The 15215-nt window shown below is 36.4% G+C and overlaps 2 protein-coding genes across 3 annotated transcripts; both read right to left on the bottom strand.

Moving 5' to 3' along the window:
- Window positions 1-1610: 1610 nt before the first annotated feature.
- Window positions 1611-3939, bottom strand: LOC131366514 (interleukin-1 beta-like). Of its 2 annotated transcripts, none has more exons than XM_058411019.1 (7): window positions 3718-3939; window positions 3532-3565; window positions 3361-3439; window positions 3095-3275; window positions 2816-2983; window positions 2512-2651; window positions 1611-2312 (listed from the first exon to the last, which is right to left on the bottom strand). In XM_058411019.1, exons 2-7 carry the CDS (start codon window positions 3561-3563, stop codon window positions 2070-2072), a joined length of 843 nt encoding a protein of 280 aa, XP_058267002.1. In that variant the 5' UTR covers window positions 3564-3565; window positions 3718-3939; the 3' UTR covers window positions 1611-2069. The 2 variants fall into 2 exon arrangements, with proteins under 2 accessions (XP_058267002.1, XP_058267001.1); XM_058411018.1 differs by having other exon boundaries at window positions 3729-3937.
- Window positions 3940-8166: 4227 nt separating this feature from the next.
- LOC131366516 (interleukin-1 beta-like) lies at window positions 8167-10654 on the bottom strand. The gene is made up of 7 exons (XM_058411021.1): window positions 10611-10654; window positions 10420-10453; window positions 10085-10163; window positions 9819-9999; window positions 9540-9707; window positions 9196-9335; window positions 8167-8996 (listed from the first exon to the last, which is right to left on the bottom strand). Exons 2-7 carry the CDS (start codon window positions 10449-10451, stop codon window positions 8754-8756), a joined length of 843 nt encoding a protein of 280 aa, XP_058267004.1. The 5' UTR covers window positions 10452-10453; window positions 10611-10654; the 3' UTR covers window positions 8167-8753.
- Between the last annotated feature and the right edge of the window lie 4561 nt (window positions 10655-15215).

The following is a 15215-nucleotide window of genomic DNA, read 5'->3' as shown; positions in this document are numbered from 1 at the left end:
CAGTTTGAGGGATGTTGGCAGGATTCCACAAATTTGTGTACTCCAGGGCCAAGGATCCTCCCCTGCCTGGAAAGCATCATTACTGGGACAAGGACAATGTGATAGTGGGGGGAGTCATTAACGTAAAGCCTTAAGAGTCATTAAGATATCACAAGGCAATGTGGTGGGGGTGGGGGGTGGGGGGGTGTTTCTATTTGGAAACATTTCTTACTTTGTTCAACATAGAACACTAATCATGGGGTCCAAGGATCAGGTTTTGCAGGGAACCACACCTGTTAAAACACTAGTAGTTGTGGCTCCTGCTGGGTTGGTTTCTAAACCTGAAGCAGATAAGATTAGACACCAAAAACCTTAAGGGTCTTCAAGTTTGACCTTTTTTTCCAATATAGTAAAAAATGCTTATTGCAAATTTCTTCTGTAATGTCACTTGTTAATTAGAATTTATATTTATTGCAAGAGTGGGATGTTATAGCTTTGGCTTGTTACTGTCTATGAAATACAAAACTTTCCATTACTGATGTGCATAGTGGTGCAAATTTTCTGTATTATGTAACTTTCCATTTTGTAATTGTTTATATTCAATGATGTGGATTTGTCACAAACACATATTGCCACTAAATGGCAACAGGAAATGAGTCCAAACCTTTTTTTTCTTTTTAAACTCCTTACATTGGCTTCATTATAATTAAACCACATTTGCTCAGTATGAAGTCAATATATCCTTGATGTTAAATTGTGAAGGATTTTTTTTACATTCTAATGATATTGCCAGGTTGAGGGTATCAATTAATATGTAACCTCATTTAAACAGAAAGTGTGGCATAATTCCAAAATTTATACAGTGTGGCCTCAACTTCACATATATGTTAAATGATGGGACACAGGCATATACACATAGACACAATAGGAATTATTTTTCATAGCACCAGCTAACAGTAAGGGGTATAAACTTTTTAACACTACTCCTAGAGGCTTCACCCCATTCAAGCTAAATCTGGCCCTGATACAAAGTCTATGCACAAAATAGATACACTACCGCTCAAAAATTTGGGATCACTCAAAAATTGTATTGTTTTCCAAGGAAACACACACAAAATTAGTCTGAATAGAAAATATAGCAAAAGAACAGGACATGCTGACATGTCAGAGTTAGAAAGAATGAGTTTACAGCCTGGGCATTCTAGCTGTCAATTTTTCAAGATAATCTGATGAGATTTCACCCCATGCTTCCTGGAGCATCTCCCACAAGATGGATTAGCTGATAGAGTCTTCCTCCGTAGCTGAAATCAAGCTGAAATATGCAAGTGATCCCAAACTTTTGAGTGGTAATGTATACAAATAAAGATGTAAATTGCCATCAGCAAGTAATCCTCTGAATCGCCTTCTAAGATGCACCATGGACCTAAAAATAGTTCATCTGACTATTTCTGTAGATTGATTGGATGATAACTTCAATCAGATTCATTATATATTACAATGCAATCGCTCTTCTTTCAGGCATGAAATGTAAATTACACTAAGGTTTCTTATCTTTATGCAAATCCTTTACAATGTCACTCAATTGAAAAATATTTTATTAGGCTTTTAAGCATAGCAATACATTCGAGTAATGAAATCAACACAGCTCCTCTAAACAATAAGTTAAAAATAGTTAAATAAAAAAACATAATGTGAACAACTCATATAGTGATTATTGTGAAACCACAAATAAAGAACAAGAATCTCAAGATGAGATATACTTAAACATATAATGAGCCTCCAGATTTACACTTGTACCTAGTACATACTTTCTGGAAACTGTTTTTATGAATCAGAATCTTTATGCAAATGCCATGCATCTGAAAAAACATTTATTAGGTTTTTAGACATATCAGTAAATTAGAGTAATGAAATCAGTACAAACTTTATAATAAATAAGATAAATACAGTTAGATAAAAAACAGTATTTTGAAACCACAAATAAGCAAAGGCCAGTCAGGTATCTCAAGATGAGATATACTTAAACATGTAATGAGCCTCCAGATTTACACTTGTACCTAGTACATACTTTCTGGAAACTGTTTTCTGAATCAGAACTCATTCTGAGGGACTACTGTCTCATCATGGAGTGTGAACAGCTGGAGGTGGCTGGATTGCTGTTTAGACATTTGCACTGGCTTAAAGTCGTCCTTGGAAGTGGTGATGAACCAGCCCGGGTATCTGACTGACTCGAAGGTGTTCAGGGTGTCACCAGAGCCCTTTCTGAGAAAAAGGAAGCGCTCCATTTCATCATTCTCTCTGATGGCCTTCAGATTCTCTTTGTCTTCTACCTCCTACAAAAGAATAAATCCATTATATCTCTCATAACCAATACAAGTTTGTGTTCTCTCATTTTTACTGCAGCAGACATATTGACTGAATGCTGTGTAAATTTGAAGTTATGCCACTCTCATATCCAGAATTTGTTTCTAGTCAGTATACGCATGGTAACTCAGTGATTCAGTAAGTTGCCAGTTGGTTGTGTTTACATACCTCTATGCTGAGAAAAGGAATTTCATTCTGAAGTTTGCATGACAGAAAGAGGTTGCTCTTCACAATTCCCAAACACACAGGCTGGCCTTTTGTGTTTTCTTTGCAGTTTGGTGGGTTGAAGGCTGAGAGGTTGAACCATGCTGTTGAATAAAATATCCATGTTGGTTAAAATGACAAAAAAAATAAATAAAAAATTAGACTGAAAAGGTGAGATTGAGGCACTAAGCTTTCCCCTTATCTTTCCTCTTAAGCTTTAATTCCTCTAAAGTGTTAGTAGTGACACTGGTTTTTATTTGAAGTTTACCTTTAGTGTCTTCATTTCCACCTTTCAGAGTAATGGCCAGCAGAATAGGAGGCTTTTCCTTCTGCACCAAGGCCCTTTTGGACTTGTCACATATTGTACACTGCACAATCTTGTCCTGCATGCTATAACTCTTGGATTCGCTACACTCCAAATTGATCACCACGCTCTCTGTGGGAAGAAGATGGGGTGTGTCAGTGCTCAAGGAATCAGATTCATCTTACCCTGGAGCAGAGTAAGAATATATGCATGTACATTAAGATATAATGTTTTGAAACACACCTTCAATCACATTCTCCATGAAGATATTGAAGAGGTCCTGGTCTGTGAACTCTGTGGACTGAACATGTTGAGTGTGCTTCAGCCTCTTCAGAGCAATTACAATGTTAGCAACACTGCGCATGCTAAGAGGCTCCTTGGTGACCTCGATACGGATTCCATTGTGCATGTCACATCTGCCGCTCTGTGACACATCAGAGTCCACAGTGAGCTCAGTTTTTACAGTGAAAAGGAAGTTGATGCTTTACAAATCTGTATCCATGACTTACCATGGCCAAAGGATCAGAGCAGTCCAGCTCATCAAAATCTGTGTCGTCTGAATCAAAGCCATAGTCGCTGGCAAAGTAGCTGTTAAAAGGGAAAGAATTCATGAACATGCGTGTTTATTTTTTTGACTTAGCATGCAAAAATTCTCATATTCTTTCTAATCCCTTACTTACCTTTCCAGCATTAACAAGTCTTTGTCAGCCATTTCTAACAATAATAAATACATTAGAACAAAATTAGATATGTTAAAATGTATACAATCAATCAATCAATCAATCAAACAGTCAGTTATTCAAATGTTCATACAATAAGTTTCATATTTTCTACACATACATATAAATCCACAGAATACTACATACCAGGGTTTAACAAGATTGGAGTAGAATGTGTGATTTGAAGTTGTCCTTGAGTTGTCCTTGTTTTCTGGGCTTTGAGCTTCTAGTACATGCAGACTTATCTTTGTGCTGCTGTATTTATACTCCCTGGTGAGAAATTTACTCACACAGTAAATTTTTGCTCAAGGCAGTATTGTGCAACCAGCGTCTCATGAACTTCCTGGGGAATGCCAGTAATGTTAAATTAGGTGAGCCAATTCATTCTGCATGGCCAAAAACATCTGTATCTTATTTTTTGTTTTATGAGAAACATAAAGCCATTATTTAGTTGATATTTTTAACAAGCTAAAGTGAAGATAGTCTTCATGAACTGGCAGGACATTCATTAAGTCTTGCAGGCCATTATCTAATATGAAAAAGTTTAGATTCCAAACTGAATAATATAAACTAAGTGAGAAAATAATATCTTTTGTGATGTGTTGCAGCTGAATAAGCAGTGTTAACTATGGGTTGTGATTTAATCCAAGATATATATATATATATATATATATATATATATATATATATATATATATATATATATATATGTGTGTGTGTGTGTCTGTCAAAGTACTATTAGGTGATGTGTTTGTAATAAATCATCACCCAATAGAAATAAACTCTAAGTATAAAATAACCTTTTCAGGGATTTTCAAGGGTTTTTATTTACATACTGTTTTCAATTAGATTTCTATTTCTGATAAAAGTTTAATATAAAACCCTATAAATTCTGAGTCTTCAATCTTATCGATAAAGAGTCAGTGGCCACAGGTTTTGCAGGCATCCATCAGGAACCACACCTGTTTAAACACTAGTAGAGGTGGCTAATGCGGGTTGGTTTAGAAAACCTGAAGCAGATGAGACATGTCCCTGATATGGAAGAACCTTTAATGGTTCTCAAATTTAACCTTTTTTCTCAAGAGAATAAAATCTATACTTATTGCGATTTTCTTCAAGAGTTGCATTTTAATGCAAGAGTGGGATGTTGTAGATTTTCAGCTTTGATTTGCTGGTTTAATTGGTTTTGGTTTACTTTCTATCAAATACTAAACTTTCCATAAATGAAGTGAAAGTTTGATGTTGTACAACATGATGAATTTTCAGGATTTTCTCTACCCTTATGGCCTTGAACCAATGTGCATATTAGCAACATTCAAATTTTCTGTTTTATGTAACTTTCCTTTAATAGTTTATATTCAACACATATTACCACCAAATGGCAATAGGAAATGAGTCCAAACCTCTTTATTACACTAAAATCTTTAGACTCCTTATATTGGCTTCATCATATTTAAAGCAAATTTGCTCAGCATGATGATAAATGGTAAAGCATTTTTTTATATCCTAAATGATATTACCAGGGTGAGGGTATTGTAGCGAATCTAGCTCAACATTTAAATATTTAAGGTAATTATAACTGGTTATAATTAATTATAAATATTCAAATGGGGGTTTTAGAACTAATTGTCAGAGAATCAATAACACAATTATTTGATTTGTTCGTCCAGCGAACAGACCGTATAATTATTTATTAATTCCGTGAAAAGTTATCTTCCTGGCCAAGAAAGAATAACTACTTTATAAAGTACTAGCTGTAATTTAGCACGTAGCAAGAGCAATGTTCAGGGACCCCGAAATTGTGAGCGAAGCACAGAGACAATCACTCGTGAATAAAATGCATTTAATAAAACAAAAACACACAACACATACTAACTACGACACACATACATAAAAGACAGGGTAAGGATTATAGAGAGGGGAGTAGTAGGCAAAGAGAGATTGAGATTAAGGAAGGGAATACGGAGGAAATCAGAACGAGAGAGAGAGAGTGAGTGAGAGAGAGAAAGAGATCAGGAAACAGAGAAGAGATCAAATATGGCAAGTTTCAGATCGAGTTTTAGTTACCACGTGTGAGAATCGTCAAGGTAATTTCGCCTTAATAAAGGGGCTTCAGCTTAAAATTGCGGATCTAAAATAATTGGTAGCTTTTACTTGCATTGGTTCGTTGACAAAGTGTCTTGATGTAGTGGATCAAGGAGGTTCGGAAATTCTAAGTCCTCGGAGCAAGCGAGAGATTCTGCTGGAACGAAAAAGGTTTTGGTGTTGCAAAGTTCCTCGATTGAAGCTGCCGGCAAAGTCTCAAGAGAAAGTGAAAGTCTTGTCCCGAAGAGAGATCGGCGTCGAGTCGGGCCCCGATAGATGGGTGCTTAAGGTTTTTATTGATCCCTTGGTCGCGCCCAGTTATTCAGAGTGACCAATCCAATACCTGAAACTTTTGGAGGGAAAAGTTTCTTTGTCTCCGCTCGGTCACTCATTTGCATGCTTTATGGTGAAGTCAGGAATGGATAGAGTTTCAATTAAAGTATTGTAGGCTCATATTATGTACTTGAATGGCCACATGGCCTACACTATTGCTTATAAAATTAAAAGAGGATCATTTTGATAGTAGACATGAAAGGGACCGTATGAGAGGAAAGGTAACTGGGTATAGGCAATTAAAACATACATTCTTATCTTATAAAAACATGTTCTATTTCATGAAAACACTTGTTGACTTTTCACGGTCGTAAAACTGCTGGGCGCAGGGTGATTTGTATAGTAAGGTCACAAGTTGATGGTGAGTTCCAGGTGTGAGGCTGGGCTATCAGCATTGATGGTCTGCAGAACTCCAACATTCATAGTGGTAGAATACCTCCTTTATCTCCAGTCTTTGTTGGGGGATCAGGCGTTATCCAGAGCCATCAGACATCCCGGCACCTGGCTTCAAAATGAAATGAACTATAAGTGGCCATAGCTCAGTTGTGAGCTGTGTAATAGTTAATTGAGTTTTTGGGAAGGATGCGATGGACCCCATGAGCAAGTGAGCCGACCTGGAGACGCTACAGTATCAATTAATGTGCCATATCATGCCATCAGGAAGTGCGGTGTGATTACAATTCATACAATGTGGCCTTACCTTCACATATATTTCTAATGATGGAACACAGGCATATACACACAGACACAGTAGTAATTGTTTTCCAGAGCACCAGCTGGCAAAATCTTTTTAACACTTCTCCTAGAGGGAACATCTGATTCATACCAAGTCTGGTCAGTGATATGTCAGTGATATATCAGCCATAACATTAAAACTGTAATGGCTGTAATCAGCCATAACATTAAAACCACTTGCCTAAAACAGCTCTGTCCCTTCAAGGCATGGACTCTTTGAAGGTGCGCTGTGGTATCTGGCACCAAGATGTTGGGACACTTGTCTCTCCACATCAACACCCTCTTAGATTTATGACATAATGTGTATGGCACAACCTTGTCCTGTATTCTGTAACACCAGGATTCACTACACTTCAAATTGATTGCCACTTCCACTGTGTGAGGAAGATATTTGTGCGTGTGTGTGTGTGGGTCAGTGCTCATGGAATAAGTTTCATCTCACACATGAGCAGTGTTTATGTATATACATTAATATATGCATTAAGATACAGATATAGAGATAGAGAGAGAGAGAGATATTCAGAGAGAGAGAGAGAGAGAGAGAGAGAGAGAGATATTCCTGGACCAGGGACCACTGCCAAGTGATCCTCCACCATCTGAAAGACTGCTTCCAAGGGTGTGGGTTTGTGTCACTGAACCCACACTGTCATGATTGTCGGGAATAGCGTGATGCTTCAATACCACCAGCTAAGTGATCTGTTCCGCACTTTCTGCTGCTTGTTGTACAGGTTGAGAAGCACTTCCTGTGTTACTGTTGTTGAACACCTTGACAGCCCCCTCCACCTCCTCACCCACCACTATCTCCATCCATAATCAAGTCTTCACTCACCACCTCCATCACCACTTGGTACACTGCTAAGGACAACAGCAGACTGCAGAGTGTCATTCACCCTGCTGAGAAGGTGATTAGTTGTAATCTGCTACCTCTTCAGGACGTGCACATTTCCAGGACAATAAAACATGGCAGTTAAGATGGTGACTGACCCTTCCACCCTTCCAGCAGGATGATATTATCTAACAAGACTCAAACCTCACACCACAAAAACATTTTCTTACCATCCGCAACTGGCCTCATAAACAATATCCAGGACCCACCATGGTATCTTACCTGCCTCCTTAGGCATTAACGAACAATACTTTGCTGTTTCATATGAGTTACATTAACACAAACAACTCAGATTGCTAAACTGTAACTGAACCTTCTTCCTCAAACTGTGAGCATTTACAGTCGTCCACTTTTGCACATCCCGCAGTAATTTACAGTGAATGTTTCATTTGCACTGCATGTATCATTTGTAATGCCACATTTACACTTGCCTACCTTTGCACAGCACACACTATTATACTTCTTATATTTCTCAACTTTTAATATTTATTATGTTTACATTTTTCATTGCTTATAGTTTCTATATTTTTATGCTTCTTTGCTTCAATATAACTATGCACCAGTATACCAAGACAAATTCCTTTCACATGTAAACCCACAGTACTTGAAAATAAAGGTGATTCTGATTCTGATTTTAAATAATTCTACTATTTTCTCTTTATGCATTGTTGGACATCGTCTTCTAAGATGCACCATTGACCTGAAGATAGTTCATCTGACTATCTCTGCATACTGATGGGATGATAACTTTAACCAGATAAATTATATTAAAGTGCAATTGCTCTCCTTTCAGGCAAGAAATGTCTGAGATTTATCTGCAGGTCAGTGCAGTTAGTTTAGTGTATCCAAAAATTCAGCATAAATTACACTAAGGTTTCTTATCTTTATGCAAATCCTATACAATGCCATGCATCTGAAAAAACATTTATTAGGCTTTTAAACATATCAATACATTAGAGTAATGAAATCAGTACAAACTTTATAATAAATAAGATAAATACAGTTAGATAAAAAACAGTATTTTGAAACCACAAATAAGCAAAGGCCAGTCAGGTATCTCAAGATGAGATATACTTAAACATGTAATGAGCCTCCAGATTTACACTTGTACCTAGTACATACTTTCTGGAAACTGTTTTCTGAATTAGAACTCATTCTGAGGGACTACTGTCTCATCATGGAGTGTGAACAGCTGGAGGTGGCTGGATTGCTGTTTAGACATTTGCACTGGCTTAAAGTCGTCCTTGGAAGTGGTGATGAACCAGCCCGGGTATCTGACCGACTCGAAGGTGTTCAGGGTGTCACCAGAGCCCTTTCTGAAGAAAAGGAAGCGCTCCATTTCATCATTCTCCCTGATGGCCTTCAGATTCTCTTTGTCTTCTACCTCCTACAAAAGAATAAATCCATTATATCTCTCATAACCAATACAAGTTTGTGTTCTCTCATTTTTACTGCAGCAGACATATTGACTGAATGCTGTGTAAATTTGAAGTTATGCCACTCTCATATCTAGAATTTGTTTCTAGCCAGTATACACATGGTAACTCAGTGATTCAGTAAGTTGCCAGTTGGTTGTGTTTACATACCTCTATGCTGAGAAAAGGAATTTCATTCTGAAGTTTGCATGACAGAAAGAGGTTGCTCTTCACAATTCCCAAACACACAGGCTGGCCTTTTGTGTTTTCTTTGCAGTTTGGTGGATTGAAGGCTGAGAGGTTGAACCATGCTGTTGAATAAAATATCCATGTTGGTTAAAGGTCAATTCAGTTTATAGGTTTTTACATTAGATAAGCAAGACTAAAGGATGCAGTAGCAAGAAAGATTAGACTGAAAAGGTGTGATGTTTCAGAGGTGAGAGTTACAAGACAGGGCTTAAAGACATAGAGTGAAGTTATGGTCAGGTGGACAATGGTTTTTACTGGAAGTTTACCTTTATTATTCTCATTTCCACCCTTCAGAGTAATGGCCAGCAGAATAGGAAGCTTGTCTCTCTGCACCAAGGCCCTTTTGGACTTGTCACATATTGTACACTGCACAATCTTGTCCTGCATGCTGTAACTCTTGGATTCGCTACACTCCAAATTGATCACCACGCTCTCTGTGGGAAGAAGATGGGGTGTGTCAGTGCTCAAGGAATCAGATTCATCTTACCCTGGAGCAGAGTAAGAATATATGCATGTACATTAAGATATAATGTTTTGAAACACACCTTCAATCACATTCTCCATGAAGATATTGAAGAGGTCCTGGTCTGTGAACTCTGTGGACTGAACATGTTGAGTGTGCTTCAGCCTCTTCAGAGCAATTACAATGTTAGCAACACTGCGCATGCTAAGAGGCTCCTTGGTGACCTCGATACGGATTCCATTGTGCATGTCACATCTGCCGCTCTGTGACACATCAGAGTCCACAGTGAGCTCAGTTTTTACAGTGAAAAGGAAGTTGATGCTTTACAAATCTGTATCCATGACTTACCATGGCCAAAGGATCAGAGCAGTCCAGCTCATCAAAATCTGTGTCGTCTGAATCAAAGCCATAGTCGCTGGCAAAGTAGCTGTTAAAAGGGAAAGAATTCATAAACATGTGTGTTTATTTGAGTTATAATCTTGAAAACACTTTAACTACTTATCCAGAAAGACTTTCATCTACTGGACATTCAAAATGACCTGAGTGACAGAACAACTGGTACTTGAAATTTAGAAACTTCATAAATTTTATTATACTAAGCATAGTAGTGATAATAATAATTACTCTAATTACACAAGGTATTACTATTCATTATTTTTCAGTGTTTCCAAGACAAGTCTTACCTTTCCAGCATTAACAAATCTTTGTCAGCCATTTCTAAAAGTAAATAAATGAACAAAAATAAATGATACATTAATATTTATTATTTGTTTTCAATCAATCAATTAATCAATCAATCAATCAGTTATTCAGATATTCATAGAACAATCTTCATATTTTCTAGACATATAAAATAAATCCACAGAATACATACCAGTGGTTAATGAGATCAGATGAGAAAGTGCGAGCTGAAGTTGTCCTTGTGAGACTCTCTTTTTCTAGCTGTTAAGCTGCAAGTCCATGCAGTTTCGCTGCTTGCGCTGCTGTATTTATACTCACTGGCTTGGAAATTACTCGGAAGGAAGTGGAAGAGAGGTTATGCAATGTGTTACGTCAACGGCCGTTACACAATCCCATGGAATGTTTATTTTAGATAAAATACATAACATAAAATAATACATTTTATATTTAGCCTGTTCCTATCCTTATATAATTAGCAATATTAACAAAATTTGTTAATAATAATAATAATAATAATAATAATAATAATAATAATAATAATGTTAGTTCTAATGTTCTCAGTTTGGTTGTGTACTTATGCCGAGTTCATACTGCACGGTTTTCAAAGTTCACGGTTATTTTCACACTGCATGACTATCTGGGATATCTGTTCAGACTACACGATGGATCAGTGACAGGAGGTTACACACTGCATGACTTCACAATAGGAAGAATCACAGACAACTCTGTCTGGTCCGCAAACTGCGTTTCACAACCAAACGCACGCGATAAGTCACAAAGAAATAACCCAAGATCCCGAGAGATCTCACACGAGACTGTGAATGGTACTCCGCAAAAAGTTCTTGATCCAAATGGTTAGTGCGGGAAACAAGGATTGTGCGTTCTGTATAATTGAACAAATTGCAATTTTCTGCTGCTGATGCGGCTGGTCAAGGAAATGTTTCTACTTTATTTCTGTTTAATGTAATTGTAAAGCTTATTTATTCTGATATAACTGTATTTGACATTTTTCTAATAAAAAAAAAACTATAAACTCTATGGGCCATTCTAAAACGCTTAACGTGAAAAACGCTTAACGTGGCTTAATGCATTAAAACAGTGTTGTAAACACACCAAACTTGGTGAACACATTATTAATAAACTATACTATGTACAGACAAGCATATGAGCCCAGAATAAGAACCCAACGCATTTAATTATGCAGTAAGCGTTTTACGTGCAGTGTGAACTTGGCATAAAGTGTTTCACCTGACCATGAACTGGCAGTATATTAATATGCATTGTGTATTCTGCTTTTTCCTCAAATGCTCATTAGGCAAGTTTATACATAAAGGATCGGTGTGACTGCAGGTTTGCAGGAATCCTGTATAAACTGGCTCCTGCTGGGTTGGTTAAAAACCTGAAGCTGTTAACATTAGTCATGTCTCTGACTGGGAAGGGTTTGCCCAGAGAGACTGCTGAAGAATCCTTAAGGGTTTTCACAGTTTCTTTCCTTATGAGGTAGGGCAGTGAAAGTTTGTGAAATGCAGTAAAGGCAGTTGTACGACATTGTGGATTTTCATGTGTTTAAGAAGCACCTTCTCTCTCTCTCTCTTTTTTTTTTTGCAACTTTCCATTTTGTAATCAGAAAGAAAACACTTCCTTTGTTCGTCTTATTATTAGTAGTACATTTACAGGTCATTTCTAGAAGTATTTTTTACCGTTTTACCGTTAAATAGTAACATGCTGTATCTTTATACAGTGGCTAGATATACAGCAATTTTCTATTTTTCAGCCTTCACCCGTTATTACAGTATCACACTACATTATATTCTCTCATTCTTTAGCGGTCATTTTGAAAGCTAGTTCTTTTTTTATTTATTAGAATTTCTTATATTATTACAGTTTCTCTCCAGAGATTAATGTGATGAAGAAACAGAGCTTTGTGTCTTTGCTGCGGCCTAACTTGTTTTCTCAATTTACGATTTTATCCATTTATTAATGAGTTGTTTTTTGTTTTTGTAGGTTTTTTTTTGCCTGTAATGTTTTTTTCTTATTTCATGCTGAATAATCTGCTGAAGGTCCAGTGCTAATACACATTTGTTTCAGGCTCTCAGTTTCTGGGTCATATTAAAATATATTTCTGAAAAACCTGTCTATTCACAGTTTAGTTGTTTTAGCCAAATGTCTGTTTACATTTGGAAAAATATTAAGATTACTGCATTGTTAATGGTTAACAATTAAATAACAAATATAACAAAAAATGATAATTATTTAATAACCAGTAATTCAATGTAAATGTACAATATGAGAATCAGTAATTACAGTATTCTGCTGAAAAATACAATGTATTGCTGTAGACAATACAGTTAATATTGTAAAATGTCCTGTGAGAATAAAATAAGTGTCTGGCAACCTAGCTGCTAGGTACATTTGTACCTTATTGTACATTTGTGAGTATCCAGGCTATTCAGCTTTCTCTGCTTTCTGTGTTTGGCAAGTCAGGATGATGGCAGACCTTGGCATAATATATAAGGAAGGTTTCACAGTATAAACAGGCAAATACTAGTAAAGAATATGAAACATTACAATGTTAATAACAAAGAATATGCAATGGGTTAAAAAACTTTTCTTAACTCAGATCCACACACCTGCATTCTGAAACCTGAGTGTAAAACCATGGCTCTGAGCTGACAACGTTGAAAGGGAAAATACGTAAAGAAAATATACATACTAGCTCATTTTTATCTTCACTACTTTTTAGGACTACTCTTTTAGTGATTTATGCACTAGTGCCTCATCATACACTTATTACAGTTATTGGTGCTTTTGAGAAAAGCTAGTAAAAATTAAGAAGGTAAAATTTAATTAATTTTTATTTCTCGATGCATTTAACAATGCACAATTCATGTAAAAAAAAAAAACACTTGTAGATTTAAAAGCCAGAGACAATGGAAAATGGGATTCAGAAAATTTCCCTGAGATTACATACAGCATCCACTTCTAGGTGATACAGGATATGAGTCATTACTCATCCACAGTTGAGTCAATTGAGAAAGAGAGAGTTGGAGAGAGAGAAAACAGAAAAACACTACCACTACTACACTACCACTCGGAAGTTTGGGATCACTCAGACAGAATAGAAAATATAGCAAAAGAACTAGACAGACAGAGTTAGAAATAATACAGTAAGTGAGAGTGTTTAGAGAGAAGGAGAGAAAGGTTATTTAAAGAGTTATAGGAGTTAGTTGGACAGAAACAGACAGACAGACAGACAGACTTTTTCCAGAGTTTCGCAAATAAATTACAGATAAATTATAGTACACTTAAATAATGACTAGGTTTCTACAGTTTCTTTTATAATTTAATTGTTCTTAAATTTGTTCATTCATTCAGCTTCAGTATCTGCCTTTAGCCTGGTTGGAGATCAGGATGGTGGAATTCCAGGAAGCATTTCTTCTTACACCTATAATAATGTCAACTATGATGAAATGTGGGAATGTTCTGTAGCTTATTGTGTAAGCTGTTTACACACACCCAGGATAAGCAATAAACAAGGCAATTTTGTGTCACCTAGGGACTACACTAAAGAAAAAAATTTTTGCATTTCCAGAAGTAAATGCGTGTGATTGCGAAAAGCAAAGCAATATGTTGCTTAAGCTATTGCAATACATTGTCAAATAGTATATACAAGCTAAAGTCACAGTTTAAAAAGTTTAAGGTAGTTTATGTGGCTGTAGAGTAAGAATTCAAGCTGTAGGAACAGTTTAAAGACGATGCGTCCTTAAAAAAATCTCTTCCCTCACTCTAGCTGATGAAACACACACAGTCCTTGAAAAATACATTTAAAAATACATCTAAAATAAACTATAATACTTATAAGCACAACATGACCAACATTTTAGCGTTGGTATATATATGTTGCTTAAACTGTTGTGAGAACTTCTGAAATTATATATAAATACAACTCCGAGCGGGTCTCGAACATGGGAGGCGGGTGCTCTACCAAATAAGCTAAAGTGCAGTGCAGTAATATTTTACATGCTTGTTTACGGCACCTACCGACAACCTCCGAGAAAGACCGAACTGTACGGAAACCAGGAACTGAAGTCCGTAAAAATGCATTTACAAATTAATATAAAATAAACTACAATACTTATCATCATGAAAAGTAATAGCACACTTAAGCACAACATGGGCAACATTTTAGCGTTGGAACCATGTTTCTAGCTATTACCGTTTAGGACTAGTAATGTTTACGACATCTCCCGAAAATCTCTGAGAAAAACCAAACTGTGCGTGCTCTCCTTAAATGTCCGTGTGGAAACCAGGAAGTGAAGTCCGTAAAAAAGCATTTAAAATGAATATAAAATAAACTACAATACTTATCAGCATGAAAAGTAATAGCACACTTTAGAAACACATGATGAACATTTTACCGTTTAGGACTAGTTAACATTGCTTACGCAATCACACTAATGTTTCAAAAACAAGAGCAAGTAGAAGGATCAAGGAAATCCTTAAGCATAACTTGTTTACTGCAAAGTATGATTGTTATTTTAATACATTTAAGCCTAATTTAATTGTAATTTATAATTACAGTGAAATAATGTCACATTATTTCAGAATCATGTCAGAACTTTGGATGGCCCTGAATGACAATTAGTTGCTTTTTTGTTTTTTAATTTGTCAGCAGCTAGGTCTCAAGACTGGGGAATTTTAGTTGTAAAACTACAAGGATCACACACACGCACATCCTCCACCCGCCCCCTTTATTCATTAGTATAAGCTTTACTCATATTTACTTTAGTCTTGATTC

Source organism: Hemibagrus wyckioides, linkage group LG16, assembly GCF_019097595.1.
Source record: "Hemibagrus wyckioides isolate EC202008001 linkage group LG16, SWU_Hwy_1.0, whole genome shotgun sequence".
Classification (NCBI taxonomy): Eukaryota; Metazoa; Chordata; class Actinopteri; order Siluriformes; family Bagridae; genus Hemibagrus; species Hemibagrus wyckioides.
Note: the sequence above shows the minus strand (reverse complement) of the source record. Positions and strands in the feature narration are given on the sequence as shown.

Excerpts from the sequence above, each read along its gene's own strand:
- LOC131366514 (XM_058411019.1), bottom strand. The coding sequence starts at position 3,563 with ATGGCTGACAAAGACTTGTTAATGCTGGAAAG. Across the intron at positions 3,440-3,531 it reads GACTTGTTAATGCTGGAAAG|CTACTTTGCCAGCGACTATG; the intron begins GTAAGTAAGGGA and ends CCCTTTTAACAG. Across the intron at positions 2,652-2,815 it reads TGGAAATGAAGACACTAAAG|CATGGTTCAACCTCTCAGCC; the intron begins GTAAACTTCAAA and ends TTTATTCAACAG.
- LOC131366516 (XM_058411021.1), bottom strand. The coding sequence starts at position 10,451 with ATGGCTGACAAAGATTTGTTAATGCTGGAAAG. Across the intron at positions 10,000-10,084 it reads GCTCTGATCCTTTGGCCATG|AGCGGCAGATGTGACATGCA; the intron begins GTAAGTCATGGA and ends GATGTGTCACAG. Across the intron at positions 9,708-9,818 it reads CATGGAGAATGTGATTGAAG|AGAGCGTGGTGATCAATTTG; the intron begins GTGTGTTTCAAA and ends TTCTTCCCACAG.